The sequence below is a fragment of the Salmo salar genome, chromosome ssa20 (assembly GCF_905237065.1).
Source record: "Salmo salar chromosome ssa20, Ssal_v3.1, whole genome shotgun sequence".
Lineage (NCBI taxonomy): Eukaryota > Metazoa > Chordata > Actinopteri > Salmoniformes > Salmonidae > Salmo > Salmo salar.
Genome location: NC_059461.1, coordinates 32,597,295 through 32,616,851, shown reverse-complemented (window position 1 = coordinate 32,616,851; position 19,557 = coordinate 32,597,295). Strand labels below are relative to the sequence as shown.

Sequence of the window (19,557 nt, the reverse complement as noted above, 5' to 3'; positions counted from 1 at the left end):
ATTTGCGGTCCTGTTATTGATACTTTGCTATGAATGGACAGAGTGCCTAAAGGGTCAGGTAGTGTGTCAGACGTGTGGATCCATATTGGAAATCATTTCTGTACTTGTTTCCTCAAGCTCTCTGCCCATCAACAATAGACCTATGGCTATTCAGAGCTGAGACCGATTGCCTTCGCACTCATGTACACTGCTCAAAAAAATAAAGGGAACACTAAAATAACACATTCTAGATCTGAATGAATGAAATAATCTTATTAAATACTTTTTTCTTTACATAGTTGAATGTGCTGACAACAAAATCACACAAAAATAATCAATGGAAATCCAATTTATCCACCCATGGAGGTCTGGATTTGGAGTCACACTCAAAATGAAAGTGGAAAACCACACTACAGGCTGATCCAACTTGATGTAATGTCCTTAAAACAAGTCAAAATGAGGCTCAGTAGTGTGTGTGGCCTCCACGTGCCTGTATGACCTCCCTACAACGCCTGGGCATGCTCCTGATGAGGTGGCGGATGGTCTCCTGAGGGAGACCTGGACTAAAGCATCCGCCAACTCCTGGACAGTCTGTGGTGCAACGTGGCGTTGATGGATGGAGCGAGACATGATGTCCCAGATGTGCTCAATTGGATTCAGGTATGGGGAACGGGCGGGCCAGTCCATAGCATGAATGCCTTCCTCTTGCAGGAACTGCTGACACACTCCAGCCACATGAGGTCTAGCATTGTCTTGCATTAGGAGGAACCCAGGGCCAACCGCACCAGCATATGGTCTCGCAAGGGGTCTGAGGATCTCATCTCGGTACCTAATGGCAGTCAGGCTACCTCTGGCGAGCACATGGAGGGCTGTGCGGCCCCCCAAAGAAATGCCCCCCCACACCATGACTGACCCACCGCCAAACCGGTCATGCTGGAGGATGTTGCAGGCAGCAGAACGTTCTCCACGGCATCTCCAGACTCTGTCACGTCTGTCACATGTGCTCAGTGTGAACCTGCTTTCATCTGTGAAGAGCACAGGGCGCCAGTGGCGAATTTGCCAATCTTGGTGTTCTCTGGCAAATGCCAAATGTCCTGCACGGTGTTGGGCTGTAAGCACAACCCCCACCTGTGGACGTCGGGCCCTCATACCACCCTCATGGAGTCTGTTTCTGACCGTTTGAGCAGACACATGCACATTTGTGGCCTGCTGGAGGTCATTTTGCAGGGCTCTGGCAGTGCTCCTCCTGCTCCTCCTTGCACAAAGACGGAGGTAGCGGTCCTGCTGCTGGGTTGTTGCCCTCCTATGGCCTCCTCCACGTCTCCTGATGTACTGGCCTGTCTCCTGGTAGCGCCTCCATGCTCTGGACACTACGCTGACAGACACAGCAAACCTTCTTGCCACAGCTCGCATTGATGTGCCATCCTGGATGAGCTGTACTACCTGAGCCACTTGTGTGGGTTGTAGACTCCGTCTCATGCTACCACTAGAGTGGAAGCACCGTCAGCATTCAAAAGTGACCAAAACATCAGCCAGGAAGCATAGGAACTGAGAAGTGGTCTGTGGTTACCACCTGCAGAACCACTCCTTTATTGGGTGTGTCTTGCTAATTGCCTATAATTTCCACCTGTTGTCTATTCCATTTGCACAACAGCATGTGAAATTTATTGTCAATCAGTGTTGCTTCCTAAGTGGACAGTTTGATTTCACAGAAGTGTGATTGACTTGGAGTTACATTGTGTTGTTTAAGTGTTCCCTTTATTTTTTGAGCAGTATATTTGGGCATGTTCAATTTAAAAGCAAACACGTCTCTTTTATAAACTTTGTCAGGTTACAAAGAGTGTCTGAAAACGTAATAACATAAGAATAGAAGGTGAAAACCCTAGAGGATGATAGTGTGTAAGCAGTGTGTACATTGGTAAAGGGAGCTTTTTTGCCAGATATCTATAGAGAACTGACTGTGCAGTAGGAAGTGGTGACAAAGCATTTTTGATGAGAGAATTAGACATGCTTAGGTTGTTTCTTGAGTGTGTGTGTGTCTTTCTTTCTTCCCCCACAATAATTCCAAAAAGCACACTCCAAGCAGATTATTTTGTGAAAAAGAAACTACTGCAGTTATCGTCTAAACACAACTATATGCATACAAATATATACATGCACAGCATCCTTGATAGCCCTAAAACAACATTATTTTGAATATTATCAATGAAATCATTATAGAGTCTCCTCTTCATCCTTCCTCTCCAATAACCTCCTTCCACTAATTTACTGTAGGCCCAGTCGTAGTGGACTGCACTCTCCACTCTGCGTGTTCATGTATGGTGTACTAACTGCAGGCACAATGCTGCAGTAAATAACGGCTAAACGCTGATCAGATTGAAAAGAAGCCTTTTAACGATGCATGCCATCACACAACATGGACTACTATATTTCTATATAACGTATGAAATCTTTGTCACAGAGCACTTTAAAGTTCCATGGGTAAAGCCAGTAAAAGCATGCCTGTGGTGACAGTAGTCCCGGAAATAAAACTACTTTAGAGACCTTGAGAGGGAGAGCAGGGTGGAGTGGAAAAGAGTGACCCATCCTATCCTCCTCAGGCCATCACAGACAGCTATCTCATGGCATGTGTGTGTTCCAAGGGGAAACTTCCTGCCATTTCTGACAGTGTCATCTATATTTACTAGAGGACATTGTCCCCATCATAGCTTCCCCCTCATACACCTCAAATGTCCCTAAAGCAATCTTTCTTGAAAAGCTTTATTGTATACTTAGTTACATTGTATTATGAGGATGTCTCTGGAAGTTGGTCCTTTTGATGTTTTAACAGTGACACCCATGGAGATATGCATATCTAAAGACATGTAGATTTATCAAAACACATTCATGTCTGAGTACACTTGTACCTCACATGCAAATATGAAATTAAGAGAAAACAATGGTGTCCTCTGTTATTTATTTTTATAGCAACACATATAAAATGCATTGTTATTCAATGTTTTTCAAGGTTAATTCTGCATAGATTTGGAAACTAAATAAATTCAAGTCAATCGTGTATCGGCCTGCAATGTAGCCCGGGGTGCATACTGCCTTGTGTGCAGTGATTATAAACATTATTATGAATCCTGTTGTTTTGGTAAAGGCTCTAATCAACAGAATGCACAGTGGGTGTATAAAGGTTTGTCACTGAAGCTGATCAAGACAATGACAGGGGAATGAACACAGTTTTTGAACGCCTCTCCCCCTCTCTCTCGCTCTCTCTTTTCATCTAGGACGCCAGCTATGATCGGCTGCTCCTTTGTGGTGGACAGAAAATACTTTGGTGAGATCGGCCTCCTTGATCCTGGCATGGAAGTCTATGGAGGCGAGAACATTGAGCTTGGCATGCGGGTGAGTACAACAACACTAATTCATTTTGCTTATCAAATACATCCACATTCCTTTCCTATACTCAAATGGAGACATTTATTTTTGAGAAGTTACAACATGAAGGTATTACATCATAACCACACAAACAAAGTAGTTAGAAATGCCATTAGAAAAGTTGGGGTTGTTAATGAGTCTATTCAGCTAAAGCTGGTGGGTTTGGGTTCTGATTGCTAGATGGAAAGGAAAGGTTAGTGTGCTGGAACACAATAGCAGTCATTACAAATCCAATATTAGGTACAGTAGCGCCGGATCACTTAGAAGTCACTGGTGAAATTATTTATGAAATATATTTTCCCGTCTTTGGAATGGCTCATGATTAAGTTTCCTTATTTTTTCTAGCTTAAGGGTTACAGCTTAAGATTCAATACCCAGAGGCATCAACAGAGAGATGTTTAAACTCTGCAAAGTCAAAAAGTTTCTCAGATGGGAGGGAAAACCCTTAATGCAAATAAATATTCAGTCAACCCAAAGGCCTTAAAGCCCTATACTGAAAATGTAAAAATCTTTGCAGCTGATTTTAGTTGAATTTAACGCTTCATGCGGCTTGGTTGAAGAATTGGTAGCGTTTAAATTCAGAAAACGTTTCTCCTTAGCCAAGTGGAAGCACTCTGAATCTAAACTCACTCTGTGCTTATTGAAATGAGAAATGCTTGAAAGATCCTTCTTCATTTAATGTCATCACTTCCATTTCAAAATCTTCAGAATGCTTGAATGGTGCTTCAGAAGGGTTTCTGTAGCCTTTGAAAACTGACTCCAGAGGTGAGAGGATAGATCCTGGTTGGTGTATTGATAACTCAACCCCTCAGATGAACCTGAAGGCAGTGTTATAGTAGCTAATGACCGTCTCAGAGTCCTCATCATTTCAAGTGGACTAGCATAACATATCCTCATCAATAGCAAGGTTTCCCCCCCTCCCGAATAGTAAGAGGCATTCAGACAATAATATGTTCTCCATGTCTCATTATGCAGTAAATGTTTGTTTCAGGTTTAATTCCAGTGAACAGTCACCTTCCTCATTGCTCCTAATGGTTATTTCAGTATTCGGTGTGCCATCCCGAATTTCAGTCTTCAAGGTTTATGTTATTCACCGGACCTGTCTTTACGCAGCAAACCATGCCACTGAGTGGTGGGTTCATAGGGTAGGAGATTCATTCAGACAAGGCCACTAAGTAGAGTGTTATAACAAACCCACTGGAGTGTGTGTTCTATACTGATGTACTCCACTTTCTTATTCTGCTCAGTTGGATGACTTGTGTCAGGTCTGACATTTGCACTGTGCTTACATAAAGTAATTGCACTCTCCTTGAGTCATGTAATAATAACTTAACACCAATGTCACAAACATCGGCATAACAGTCTCTCTTTGTCTTTCACCATAAAACCTACACAAACAGTATTTTTATTTCAAACCTTTTCTTTAGTTCTGTAATTGTGTGAAGAAAAGAAAATACATTATTATTAAACAAACAGGCTATTGATTTAATATACTGTTGAAGTCTGAAGTTTACATACACTTTAGCCAAATACATTTAAACTCAGTTTCTCACAATTCCTGAAATGTAATCTAAGTAAAAAGTCCCTGTCTTAGGTCAGTTAGGATCACCACTTTATTTTAAGAATGTGAAATGCCAGAATAATAGTAGAGAGAATGATTTATTTCAGCTTCTATTTCTTTCATCACATTCCTACTACTATATAATATATATATATATATATATATATATATATATACTATATAATCTACTCAACAAATTGGATGCAGTCTATCACAGTGCCATCCGCTTTGTCACCAAAGCCCCATACACTACCCACCACTCCGACCTGTACGCTCTCGTTGGTTGGCCCTCGCTTCATACTCGTTGCCAAACCCACTGGCTACAGGTTATCTACAAGTCTCTGCCAGGTAAAGCCCTGCCTTATCTCAGCTCACTGGTCACCATAGCAGCACCCACTCGTAGCACGCGCTCCAGCAGGTATATCTCACTGGTCACCCCCAAAGCCAATTCCTCCTTTGGCCGCCTCTCCTTCCAGTTCTCTGCTGCCAATGACTGGAACGAACTACAAAAATCTCGGAAACTGGAAACACTTATCTCCCTCACTAGCTTTAAGCACCAGCTGTCAGAGCAGCTCACAGATCAATGCACCTGTACAAAGCCCATCTATAAATAGCCCAAACAACTACCGCTTCCCCTACTGTATTTATTTATTTTGCTCCTTTGCACCCCTACTTTGCACACTCATCTACTGTCAAATCTACCATTCCAGTGTTTTAATTGCTATACTGTATTTATTTCGCCACCATGGGCTATTTATTACCTTTACCTCCCTTATCTCACCTCATTTGCTCACATTGTATATAGACTTATTTTTCTACTGTTGTCACGGCTGTTTAAAGGATTGGACCAAGGCGCAGCGTATTTGTAATTCCACATCTTTATTAAACTGTGAAACTAAATGCAATACACCAAATACTTGAAATAACAAGAAAAACAACAAACCGTGACGCAGAGAGAAAACACACTACTCAAAATGAATCACCCACAAAAACAGGTGGGACAAACATCAACTTAAATATGACCTCCAATTAGAGACAACGACAACCGGCTGCCTCTAATTGGAGATCATACCAAACAAAACCAACATAGAAATACCAAACTAGAAACTGAACATAGAAATACAAAACATAGACAAACACCCCCTGTCACGCCCTGACCTACTCTACCAAAGAAAATAACAACTTACTATTGTCAGGACGTGACAACTGTATTATTGACTGTATGTTTGTTTTACTCCATGTGTAACTCTGTGTTGTTATGTGTCAAACTGCTTTGCTTTATCTTGGCCAGGTCGAAGTTGTAAATGAGAACTTGTTCTCAACTTGCCTACCTGGTTAAATAAAGGTGTAATAAAAATAAAATAAAAATAAATAAAAAATTCCCAGTGGGTCAGAAGTTTACATACACTCAATTAGTATTTGGTAGCATTGCCTTTAAATTGTTTAACTTGGGTCAAAGGTTTCGGGTAGCCTTCCACAAACTTCCCATGATAAGTTGGGTGAACTTTGGCCCATTCCACCTGACAGAGCTGGTGTAACTGAGTCAGGTTTGTAGGCCTCCTTGCTCGCACATGCTTTTCAGTTCTGCCCACAACTGTTCTATAGGATTGAGGTCAGGGCTTTGTGGTGGTCATTAAAATACCTTGATTTTGTTGTCCTTAAGCCATTTTGCCACAACTTTGGAAGTATGCTTGGGGTCATTGTCTATTTGGAAGACCCATTTGCGACCAAGCTTTAACTTCCTGCTGATGTCAAGAGATGTTGCTTCAATATATCCATATAACTGTCCTTCCTCATGATGCCATCTATTTTGTGAAGTGCACCTGTCTCTCCTGCAGCAAAGCACCCCCACAACATGATCCTGCCACCCCCATGCTTCACGGTTGGGATGGTGTTCTTCAGCTTGCAAGTCTCCCCTTTTTCCTCCAAACATAACAATGGTCATTATGGCCAAACAGTTCTATTTTTATTTAATCAGACCAGAGGACATTTCTCCAAAAAGTACGATCTTTGTCCCCATGTGCAGTTGCAAACCGTAGTCTGGCTTTTTTTATGGCGGTTTTGGAGCAGTGGCTTCTTCCTTGCTGAGCGGCCTTTCAGGTTATGTCGATATAGGACTTGTTTTACTGTGGATATAGATACTTTTGTACCGGTTTCCTCCAGCATCTTCACTAGGTCCTTTGCTGTTGTTCTGGGAAGGATTTGCACTTTTCGCACCAAAGTATGTTCATCTCTAGGAGACAGACCGCGTCTCCTTCCTGAGCGGTATGATGGCTACGTGGTCCCATGGTGTTTACACTTGCGTACTATTGTTTGTACAGATGAACGTGGTACCTTCAGGTATTTGGAAATTGCTCCCAAGGATGAACCAGACTTGTGGAGGTCTACAATGTTGGCTGATTTCTTTAGATTTTCCCATGATGTCAAGCAAAGAGGCACTGAGTTTGAAGGTAGGCCTTGAAATATGTCCACAGGTACACCTCCAATTGACTCAAATTATGTCAATTAGCCTATCAGAAGCTTCTAAAGCCATGACATCATTTTCTGGAATGTTCCAAGCTGTTTAAAGGCTCACTTTAGTGTTTGTTAACTTCTGACCCACTGGAATTGTGATACAGTGAATTGTAAGTGAAATAATCTGTCTGTAAACAATTGTTAAAAAATTACTTGTGTCATGCACAAACTATCTTTCCTAACCGACTTGTCAAAACTATAGTATGTTAACAAGAAATTTGTGGAATGGTTGAAAAACGAGTTTCAATGACTCCAACATAAGTGTATGTAAACTTCCGACTTCAGCTGTATACCTGCATGTACAGTACCAGTAAAAAGTTTGGACACACCTACTCATTCCAGGGTTTTTCTTTATTTTTACAATTTTCTACATTGTATAATAATTTTGAAGACATCAAAACTATGAAATGACACATATGGAATCATGTAGTACCCAAAAAAGTGTTAAACAAATAAAAATATATATTTATATTTGAGATTCTTCAAAGTAGCCACGCTTTGCCTTGATGACAGCTTTGCACGCACTTGGTGTTCTCTCAACCAGTTTCATGAGGTAGTTACCTGGAATGCATTTCAATTAACAGGGGTGCCTTGTTAAAAGTTCATTTGTGGAATTTCTTTCCTCATTAATGTGTTTGAGCCAATCTGTTGTGTTGCGACAAGGTATGGGTGGTATACAGAAGATAGCTCTATTTGGTAAAAGACCAAGTCCATATTTTGGCAAGAACAGCTCAAATAATCATAGAGAAACAACAGTCCATCATTACTTTAAGACATAAAGGTCAGTCAATATGGAACATTTAAAGAACTTTGCAGTCGCAAGAACCATCAAGTGCTATGATGAAACTGGCTCTCATGAGGACCGCAACAGGAAAGGAAGACTCAGAGTTACCTTTGCTGCAGAAGATAAATTCAGTAGAGTTAACTGCACCTCAGATTGCAGCCCAAATAAATGCTTCACAGAGTTCACGTAACAGACACATCTCAACATCAATTGTTCAGAGGAGACTGCATGAATCAGGCCTTCATTGTCGAATTGCTGCAAAGAAACCACTACTAAAAGAAACCAATAATAAGAAGAGACTTGCTTGGGCCAAGAAACACGAGCAATGGACATTAGACCGGTGGAAATCTGTCCATTTGGTCTGATGAGTCCAAATTTGAGGTTTTTGGTTCCAACCGCCATGTCTTTGGGAGATGCAGAGTAGGTGAACGGATGATCTCTGCATGTGTGGTTCCCACCATGAAGCATGGAGGAGGAGGTGTGTGTGGGGGTGCTTTGCTGGTGACACTGTCTGTGATTTATTTGTAATTCAAGGCTTACTTATTAACCAGCATGGCTACCACAGCATTCTGCAGCGATATGCCATCCAATCTGGTTTGCGCTTACTATCATTTGTTTTTCAAATGGACAATGACCCAAAACATACCTCCAGGCTGTGTAAGGGCTAATTGACCAAAAAGGAGAGTGATGGAGTGCTGCATCAGATGACCTGGCCTCCACAATCACCCAACTTCAACCCAATTGTGATGGTTTGGGATGAGTTTGACCGCAGAGTGAAGGAAAAGCAGCCAACAAGTGCTCAGCATTTGTGGAAACTCCTTCAAGACTGTTGGAAAAGCATTCCTCATGAAGCTGGTAGAGAGACTGCCAAGAGTGTGCAAAGCTGTCATCAAGGCAAAGGGTGGCTACTTTGAAGAATCTCTAATGTAAATTATATTTTGATTTGTTTAACACTTTTTTGGTTACTACGTGATTCCATATGTTTTATTTCATAGTTTTGATGTCTTCCCTATTATTCTACAATGTAGAACATAGTACAAATAAAGACAAACTCTTGAATGAGAAGGTGTGTGTCACAAAAAGAGCCGTGTTGAATAGACCAAACTGCAGCGGGAATATGGATGCTCATGTTTTAATTCAAAAAAGGAGTAACGCATCCACTGGAAAACAATATACACGACAGGAACAGTTTTGCAGGCACACAACATGCAGTGCAAAAACAACTACCCACGAAAACCAAACAAACACACACCTACTTATGGGACTCCCAATCAGAGGCAACTAGAAACACCTGCCTCCAATTGAGAGTCCAGCACCCAAAACTACACATAGAAAAACAAACCTAGAACCTATACCAAACTAATACACCCCACTACACCACACACAAAACCCCATAATACAAAACAAATATACCTCTGCCACGTCCTGACCAAATATAATAGAAATAATACCTAAATATTGGTCAGGACGTGACATTACCCCCCCCTAAAGGTGCAGACCCCGGAATGCACCTTAAAAGAAAACACAAAAAATCCCCATTACCCCAACAAAACCAAAAAGCAATACCCCCTAAACAATAAGGGAGGGAAGGGAGGGTGGCTGCCGTCAACGACGGCACTGTGCTACACCCTCCCTCCCTCCCCAACCCACCTATCCTGGAGGTGGCTCCGGTGCAGGACGTGGACCCTGCTCCACCCTCGGCGTCGCCCACTTCGGTGGAGCCGATAGCTGCGCCAGGCAGACGGACCCCTCGGGCCGGGCCGGAGGACAGGAGGGCCCCTCGGGCTGGGCCGGGGGACAGGAGGGCCCCTCGGGCTGGCCCGGGGGACAGGAGGGCCCCTCGGGCTGGGCCGGGGGACAGGAGGGCCCCTCGGGCTGGGCCGGAGAGCAGGAGGGCCACTCGGGCTGGGCCGGAGGGCAGGAGGGCCACTCGGGCTGATTCTGACAGGCCGGGCACCCTGGCAGATCAGGGCAGGCGGACCACTCGGGCTGGGCCGGAAGGCATGCGGGCCACTCGGGCTGGGCCAGAAGGCATGCGGGCCACTCGGGCTGGGCCGGAAGGCATGCGGGCCACTCGGGCTGGGCCGGAAGGCAGGAGGACCACTCGGGCTGGACCGGAGGGCAGGAGGACCACTCGGGCTGGCCGGAGGGCAGGAGGACCCCTCGGGCTGGACCGGAGGGCAGGAGGACCACTCGGGCTGATCCTGACAGGCCGGGCACCCTGGCAGATCAGGGCAGGCGGGCACCTCTGGCAGAACCGGGCAGTCTGGCCACCCTGGCAGTTCAGGGCAGTCTGGCCACCCTGGCAGTTCAGGGCAGTCTGGCCACCCTGGCAGTTCAGGGCAGTCTGGCCACCCTGGCAGTTCAGGGCAGTCTGGCCACCCTGGCAGTTCAGGGCAGTCTGGCCACCCTGGCAGTTCAGGGCAGTCTGGCCACCCTGGCAGTTCAGGGCAGTCTGGCCACTCTGGCAGTTCAGGGCAGTCTGGCCACTCCGGCAGTTCAGGGCAGTCTGGCCACTCCGGCAGTTCAGGGCAGTCTGGCCACTCCGGCAGTTCAGGGCAGTCTGGCCACTCCGGCAGTTCAGGGCAGTCTGGCCACTCCGGCAGTTCAGGGCAGTCTGACCTCTCTGGCGACTGTTGACTGGCGGGCAGCTCCGACGACTGTTGACTGGCGGGCAGCTCCGACGACTGTTGACTGGCGGGCAGCTCTGACGACTGTTGACTGGCGGGCAGCTCTGACGACTGTTGACTGGCGGGCAGCTCTGACGACTGTTGACTGGCGGGCAGCTCTGACGACTGTTGACTGGCGGGCAGCTCTGACGACTGTTGACTGGCGGGCAGCTCCGACGACTGTTGACTGGCGGGCAGCTCTGGTGATGGTTGACTGGCGGGCAGCACTGACGACTGTTGACTGGCGGGCAGCTCTGGTGACTGTTGACTGGCGAGGCTGGGTTGACACACTAGACTCCTGATGCGTGGGGCTGGTATAGGACGTGCCAGCCTGGAGACACGCACCTCCATGCTAGTGCGTCTGGCGGGAAACACCGGACCGAAAGGGCGCACTGGCGGTCTTGAGCGCAGGGTTGGCATCACCCCTTCCGGCTCGATGCCTACTTCGCCCCTGGCACATGCGGGGCGCTGGTACCTTGCCTACCGGCCTGAAAATCCCAGGCCTCACCACAGCCCCAACCCCAAAGCACGGGACCTGTCCAGTCTGCCCTACAAGGGTACGGGGAGCTGTCCTGGGGCTGTAATCTCGCCCCGCCAAATAGCCCTTGTGCCCCCCCCTAAAAAATTATTGGGGCTGCCTCCAACATTCCTCCCTCACTTGCCTCTGTCCTCTTCTCCGCTGCTTGGTCCTTTGGTGGTGGGTAGTTCTGTCACAAAAAGAGCCGTGTTGAATAGACCAAACTGCAGCGGGAATATGGATGCTCATGTTTTAATTCAAAAAAGGAGTAACGCATCCACTGGAAAACAATATACACGACAGCAACAGTTTTGCAGGCACACAACACGCAGTGCAAAAACAACTACCCACGAAAACCAAACAAACACACACCTACTTATGGGACTCCCAATCAGAGGCAACTAGAAACACCTGCCTCCAATTGAGAGTCCAGCACCCAAAACTACACATAGAAAAACAAACCTAGAACCTATACCAAACTAATACACCCCACTACACCACACACAAAACCCCATAATACAAAACAAATATACCTCTGCCACGTCCTGACCAAATATAATAGAAATAATACCTAAATATTGGTCAGGACGTGACAGTGTGTCCAAACTTTTGACTGGTACTGTATATGAGTGGCTGAATAACATTCAGCTTTGCTTCACCGCCATACATATTGTATATTCCTTTAAAACCTCTTACATCTAGATGTTCCGCTAGCGGAACGCCTCGCCAATATCCAATGATAGAGCGTGGCGTGAATTACAAACACCTCAAAAATCCCAAAACGTACATTTTTCAAACATATGACTATTTTACACCATTTTAAAGACAAGACTCTCCTTTATCTAACCACATTGTCCGATTTCAAAAAGGCTTTACAATGAAAGCAAAACATTAGATTATGTCAGGAGAGTACCCAGCCACAAATAATCAGACACCCATTTTTCAAGCTAGCATATAATGTCACAAAAACCAAAACCACAGCTAAATGCAGCACTAACCTTTGATGATCTTCATCAGATGACACTCCTAGGACATTATGTTATACAATACATGCATGTTTTGTTCAATCAAGTTTATATTTTTATCAAAATACAGCTTTCTACATTAGCATGTGACGTTCAGAACTAGCATACCCACCGAAAACTTCCAGTGAATTTACTAAATTACTCACGATAAACGTTCACAAAAAACAAAACAATTATTTTAAGAATTAGAGATACAGAACTCCTTTATGCAATCGCGGTGTCCGATTTTAAAATAGCTTTTCGGTGAAAGCACATTTTGCAATATTCTGAGTAGATAGCCCGGCCATCATGGCTAGCTATTTTGACACCCACCAAGTTTGGCACTCACCAAACTCAGATTTACTATAAGAAAAATTGGATTACCTTTGCTGTTCTTCGTCAGAATGCACTCCCAGGACTTCTACTTCAACACCCAATGTTGTTTTGGTTCCAAATAATCCATAGTTATATCCAAATAGCTGCGTTTTGTTCTTGCGTTCAAGACATTATCCAAAGGGTGACGCGTCGGCGAGTATCGTGACAAAAAATTACAAAATATTCCATTACCGTACTTCGAAGCATGTCAAACGCTGTTTAAAATCAATTTTTATGCGATTTTTCTCGTAAAATAGCGATAATATTCAGACTGGGAGACCTTGTATTCGTTCAAACACTGAAAATAGAAAATGGAGTCTTCACATGCATGCACGCGCCCGTGACATTGTTCTCAGAACGACCACTTTCCAAAACCCCTACTGTTTTTCGCCCAGGGACTGCAGAGTCATCATTCCCCGTTCTGGCGCCTTCTGAGAGCCAATGGGAGCCTTAGAAAATGTCACGTTACAGCGATAAAGAGGCTATAGAAGGCCAAGGAATGGTCAGAGAGGGCACTTCCTATATGGAATCTTCTCAGGTTTTGGCCTGCCATATGAGTTCTGTTATACTCACAGACACCATTCAAACAGTTTTAGAAACTTTAGGGTGTTTTCTATCCAAATCAAATAATTATATGCATATTCTAGTTTCTGGGCAGGAGTAATAACCAGATTAAATCGGGTACGTTTTTTATCCAGCCGTGAAAATACTGCCCCCTATCCTAAACAGGTTAATGGAATGGAGATGGGGAGCAATTATGTCTCCAAGGCCTACTCCATGAAACTGGTGAGTGAGAGAGACAGAGAGAGAGTGAGAGAGAGTGAGAGAGAGTGAGAGAGAGACAGAGAGAGACAGAGAGAGACAGAGAGAGATGGATGGATGGATGGATGGATGGATGGATGGATGGATGGATGGATGGATGGATGGATGGATGGATGGATGGATGGATGGATGGAAGGAAGGAAGGATATAGAGACAATGAGAGAGAGAGAGAGGGAGGGAGAGTTGCCATTTGGGATAGGCGTGATTGACAGGAACATGTTTAACAATTAGCCAGGGCAGCTCTCAGTAGCTGCCTGCTGCCCAGGACCATTTCACCACGGGCGTGGATGTAAGGCCAAGTTCACAGCCAAAGGTTATGGAGTATTGTAATTTACTGTGCATTCTACACTCCGTGTAAAAGGGTTTTCTGGGCTGGCACCTAGGCGCTGGCCTCTTTAAAAGAAGAGAAAGGTTAAGTTAAGATAGAGAGGGAGGGAGAGAGATAGAGAGATGTTGAGATGAGCTGGTGCTGGGTTCTTAGGCCACAGTGGTGTTTTGTGTGATTGTGGAGACCTTGGGGAAGCAGTAGCTGAATAAAACAAGGGCATTGGAGGGAATCAAGAGCAGAAGTATAAGATCTTGTTGGATTTTTTTCCATGTACGGTATAGAGATGTATTTACACTAGAGAGAAGAGGAGGAAAAGACAGATACAAGAGAGGTAGTCAATGTGTAAAAACAATAAGATACATTGACTATTGACATTAAAGTAAATGTTTCAGTACATAGCCTGGGTATGGGTTTAAAATTACACTCATTTGTAAGTCAGAGTGAACTGCATCAAAAATAAGCTACTTTACTACTAATATTTTATTGGAAGAGCTGCAATGGCATCGATAATCAACAACATTAATATCATGGCTAAAATACCTAAAGTATGTGTGAAATGTAGGTAATTTAGCCAAGATATTAATGATGTTGATTATCGATGCCATTGCAGCTCTTCCAATAAAATATTACTATTAAAGTAGTATATTTTTGATGCAGTTCACTCTGACTTACAAATGAGTGTAATTTGAAACCCATACCCAGGTGTCAGACATTAAAATATTGCTTACCTTGAGGCTGAGTTTGCAAAGAGAAAACAATGTCAAGAAGGAATAGAAATGATGAATTCTGCCAGAGGTGTCAATACACATTTATTGCGTAATGGTTTTTCCATCTCTCACTTACTGTTTGCTGATAAAGCATCTCATGAGACCACAACATCGCTCTTCATGTCCCCTCAGGTATATGTAGCTACAGTATACATACAGTACCAGTCATAAGTTTGGACACACCTACTCATTCAAGGGTTTTTCTTTATTTTTAACATTTTCTACATTGTAGAATAATAGTGAAGACATAAAACTATGAAATGACACATAAAGGAATCATGTAGTAACCAAAAAAGTGTGAAACAAATCAAAATATGTTTTAGATTTTTGATTTTTCAAAAGTAGCCACCCTTTGCCTTGATGTCAGCTTTACACACTCTTGGCATTCTCTCAACCAGCTTCACCTGGAACACTTGGAAAACATTCTTGAAGGAGTTCCCATAAATGCTGAGAACTTGTTGGCTGCTTTTCCTTCATTCTGCGGTCCAATTCATCCCAAACCATCTCAATTGGGTTGAGGTCGGGTGATTGTGAATTGAGGAGGCCAGGTCATCTGATGCAGCACTCCATCACTCTCCTTGGTCAAATAGCCCTTACACAGCCTGGAGGTGTGTTGGATCATTGTCCTGTTGAAAAACAAATGATTGTCCCACAAAGCGCAAACCAGATGGGATGGCGCATTGCTGCAGAATTCTGTGGTAGCCATGCTGGTTAAGTGTGTCTTGAATTCTAAATAAATCACTGACAGTGTCACCAGCAAAGCACCCCCACACCATCACAACGGCAGTTGAAGAAATTTCTACAATGTGGAAAATAAACAAAAACCCTTGAATGAGTAGGTGTGTCCAAACTGACTGGTACTGTACATACATACATAAAATATATCTAGGGGTCAAGAGTGACACGTGTTTGTAAAGGGTTTATCAAGAGTTACAGGGAGTATAAATACCTACTTATGAATTTGTAGATACAAATCAAATATGTCTGTCTGTAAGACATTTGTTAGTCTGTTACATTAGAAATAAATGATAAACAGACATATTCTTTATAGGTTAGTTCCCACCAAAATGGTCTTATCGGTATATAGGCACTATGCGCTCTGCAGGGTTTTCTTCAAGAATTCAGGTTTTACTCAGCCCCAATTTAACTAAACTCATCTGTGAGTGATCCCACCAGGGCACTTCTCTTGGGACAATCAAATTAATTCAACCAACCCAAGCCATTTTCACATGTATTTAACAAAAAACTTTGCAATAATTTCCTGAAAGCCCCTCTACCGTATCCACACTGGCTCTGGTTCATCCCTGGCATATGGTCATAATCTCACTTCAGTTGGAGAGGGAATTTGCTTAATTAAAACTCCAGAAACATCAACACAAAGTTGGAGAGGAGATGGACATCGCTCAACTCAGCTGGGTCCTCTCCTACCCAAAAGATAGGATACACTCCTGCCGCTTCACTTTCAGGGTTTGTTGTTCGGCAGGATATTTTCAGGTACTTGTAGAAAAGGGAGAAAAGGGAATCCACACAGTAGAAAAGAGAATCCACAGGTCTTTAACTAAGACTGTGTTCTTTTTTTGTTTCTTTTTTTACAGTTGAACATAATTGGAGGGAATTTGTGTCTTGAAACTTCAAACATTTCTGTAGTTAAAGAAAACCAGACAAAGATTGGTACACTATTGAACTTGGGTAATGCCAAAGCTTTCAAGTAAAACACTCACCGCTTTGAATTGTTGTTTTCAGATGCTGTGGCTAGTTTGTCCACTGTTTGTTCCTTTTACAGCAAATGTTCCTTTTATGCTCGGGAGACCGACACTCTGCCAAATGGATTATTAGAGGATAGTTCCTTTTATCAAAAACACAAGTCATTTTGCAATGGTGGTGGTGGTACATAGTTGTTTGCTACACATTTCAAGATGTCCTCACACTACACTTACCACAATTCATGTTGACCACAGAATTAAAATCACAATAGAGTTGATACTGGGAAGAGGGTACACAATCATAATATCGAAGAGAAGAGGAGATCTCTCTGTAGTGGTGTTTGCTTTGCTTTGCTTTCCTCCGTATCCCCACATACACAGCAAAGAGAGAGAGAGTCACCTTGAAAAGGTCAGCCCTGTCATTATGAGCCCATATTAAGCCTCAGCCATCTGTGGTAACCAGCCATTCAAGTTCCAGCCGCTGCTAAAGCTAAATCACCCAGAGGCCCACGTCCATCAGGCAGCAAATGACAAAGTAGCTGACCATATGTGGGCCCAGTAAAACAAACAGACCACTTAAAACCTGTTGGGGCTCGGGGGCAGTATTGAGACATTTTGAAAAAAATATGTGCCCATTTTTAACTGCCTCCTACACCAACTCAGAAGCTAGGATATGCATATTATTAACACATTCGGATAGAAAACACTCTGAATTTTCTAAAACAGTTTGAATGGTGTCTGTAAGTATAACAAAACTCATATTGCAGGCAAAAACCTGTGAAAAATAGATTTAAAAAAAATGTGAATTTTGTGACTGTACTATTTAGTGTCATTGTTTTATAGATACCATAGTGAGAAAGGATTCATTTCGCAACACCTACGGTTTCCACTAGATGTCAACGATCTTTATAAAGTTGTTTGAAGCGTCTATGATAAACAGAGAGCAAATTAGAATCCAAGGAAGTTGACATGTCATCACTTCATTTTTTTGCGCCTGCGCATAAATCTGAGAAGCGTGAGTTTGTCATCATTGTTTATCTAGACATAGGATAGGTTGTGTGAAAATATTACTGATGTTTAACGTTAAAAATGGACCAAAAGATTAATGCTAAACAACATTTGACATGTTTGAACGAACGTAAATAGATTATTTACTAGGTTTTTTTAGCTTTTCGGCGTGATTTTACACTCCCCCACCACGTTTTGTGGGAGCATAATGAACGCTAAGTACTTGGTGTTATTTGGACATAAATTATGAACTTTGTCAAAAGAAACCACATTTGTTCCGGACCTGGGATGCCTTCCGGACCTGGGATGCCTGCCTTCTGATGGAGATAATCAAAGGTAAGGGGATATTTACAATGTTATTATCGATTTTAGATGATGCTAACTGTATAGCATAGCTTATTGTTCTTAGCATAGCACCCCGTTTATTGCAAAATGTGATTTCCCAGTAAAGTTATTTTGAGATCTGGCCATTCGGTAGCAATTACGAGATGATAATATATTATTCTTTGAATGACAATATTATAATTTACCAATGTTTTCGAATAGTAATTTTGTTATGTTCACCGGAAGCATTTCAGAGAAGAAAAAATCTGAATTTCACGCTACTGTAAAATGCTGTTTTTGGATATAAATATGAACTTGATGGAACAAAAAATGCATGTATTGTATAACATAATGTCCTAGGAGTGTCATCTGATGGAGATTGACAAAGGTTAGTACATAATTCTAGCTGGTTTCTGCTTTTGGTGACGCCTGACCTTGAATTGAAAATGGATGTTTGTACTTTTGTGGCTATGTACTGTCCTAACATAATCTAACTTTATGCTTTTGCCGTAAAGCCTCTTTGAAAATCGAACAATGTGGTTAGATTAAGGAGATGTTTATCTTTTAAATTGTGTAAAATAGTTGATTGTTTGAGAAATTGAAATTATTAGATTTTTGATGTTTTGAATTTCCAGCCTTGTTAGCAATCCCGACTCGGGGTTCATTGCTAACCTGTAGCCCCAACAGGTTAAAAAAATAGGACTGATTTGAGCCACTTACTGAGGGAATTTGATCATTTGGCTATACTAGGTCATGGTTTGAAGGTAGACATGATGAGCCTTGGGAGAAGAAAGTGATAGATGAGAAATATGTACATTAGTGTGAGAGATCACTGCAACAGGAGACCTGATCTGTGTCGTATATCAAATATCGACTACAGATATACAGATATACTGTATCTCTTCCTCTCCTCCACTGGCTCATCTCCCCATTACATGAATGATTAATTCTCACATAATACAGTCTTTTAACCGAGAGGACATGGGAGGAAAGATCCGTTTTTCATCAATAGGCACAGTGCAAAGGTAACAATGGGGGAGACCGTACCATATTGATCAAGCATTTGTCTTTTTCAATACATGCATTATTTAGAGGGCCTGAATCAATCTGCTAGGGCTTAATGGACAGAGGTATTTACTCTATGCTTCATTACAGTAGGTTTTGCCTCACTACCTCACCACTTGTCACAGGAGGGAGGACAGAGAGAAGAATAGGAACTACAGTGATATATAGCTTTCTTATTCTTATAATACTATATAGGGACTCTTAATGCTCCATTCATTCAATGGTGTGTTTACAAAATGTGGCTGTCCCAGTTCTCAAAGTTAATATTGAAGTAAATATGCTATAGATATGGGCAGCTTTTTTGTACTCTATGTCAAAGTGATTAGCGATGACATTACATGTATTTACATAAGCAGTCATTTTGATGCAAAGTTGTTTTAATGCGCTGTTTCATTTAAAACCAGATAGCATTAAAACCCGTTTAGAATTTGCATTGTAGTGGGCACAGATAATTGGACTGGGTTTATATTGTTTTATAGGGTATAGTGCTGCACCCCAGTAATCTGCCAGTAATTTATGGTGAAACAGGTTTTGAAAAGACAACTTATCCCCTAACAACAGCCCATGCAGCTTATTTTCAAGACTTTAAAATTCTTGAATCCGACAGCCTTTTGAAAATTGCCATGGTTATGTGGGTATCAAAAACATAATGTAGCACTCGACAGACAGACAGACAGACAGACAGACAGACAGACAGACAGACAGACAGACAGA

At 42.8% G+C, this 19,557-nt stretch overlaps 1 protein-coding gene across 2 annotated transcripts in view; it reads left to right on the top strand.

The window, feature by feature from the left end:
* Positions 1-19,557, top strand: part of LOC106580456 (polypeptide N-acetylgalactosaminyltransferase 9) — a 140,940-nt gene that overhangs the window by 73,097 nt on the left and 48,286 nt on the right. For both annotated transcript variants that reach the window (XM_014161543.2, XM_014161544.2), the window contains one exon: positions 3,252-3,369. In XM_014161543.2, coding sequence (XP_014017018.1) covers positions 3,252-3,369 — 118 coding nt within the window. The remainder of the gene's footprint in view (positions 1-3,251; positions 3,370-19,557) is intronic.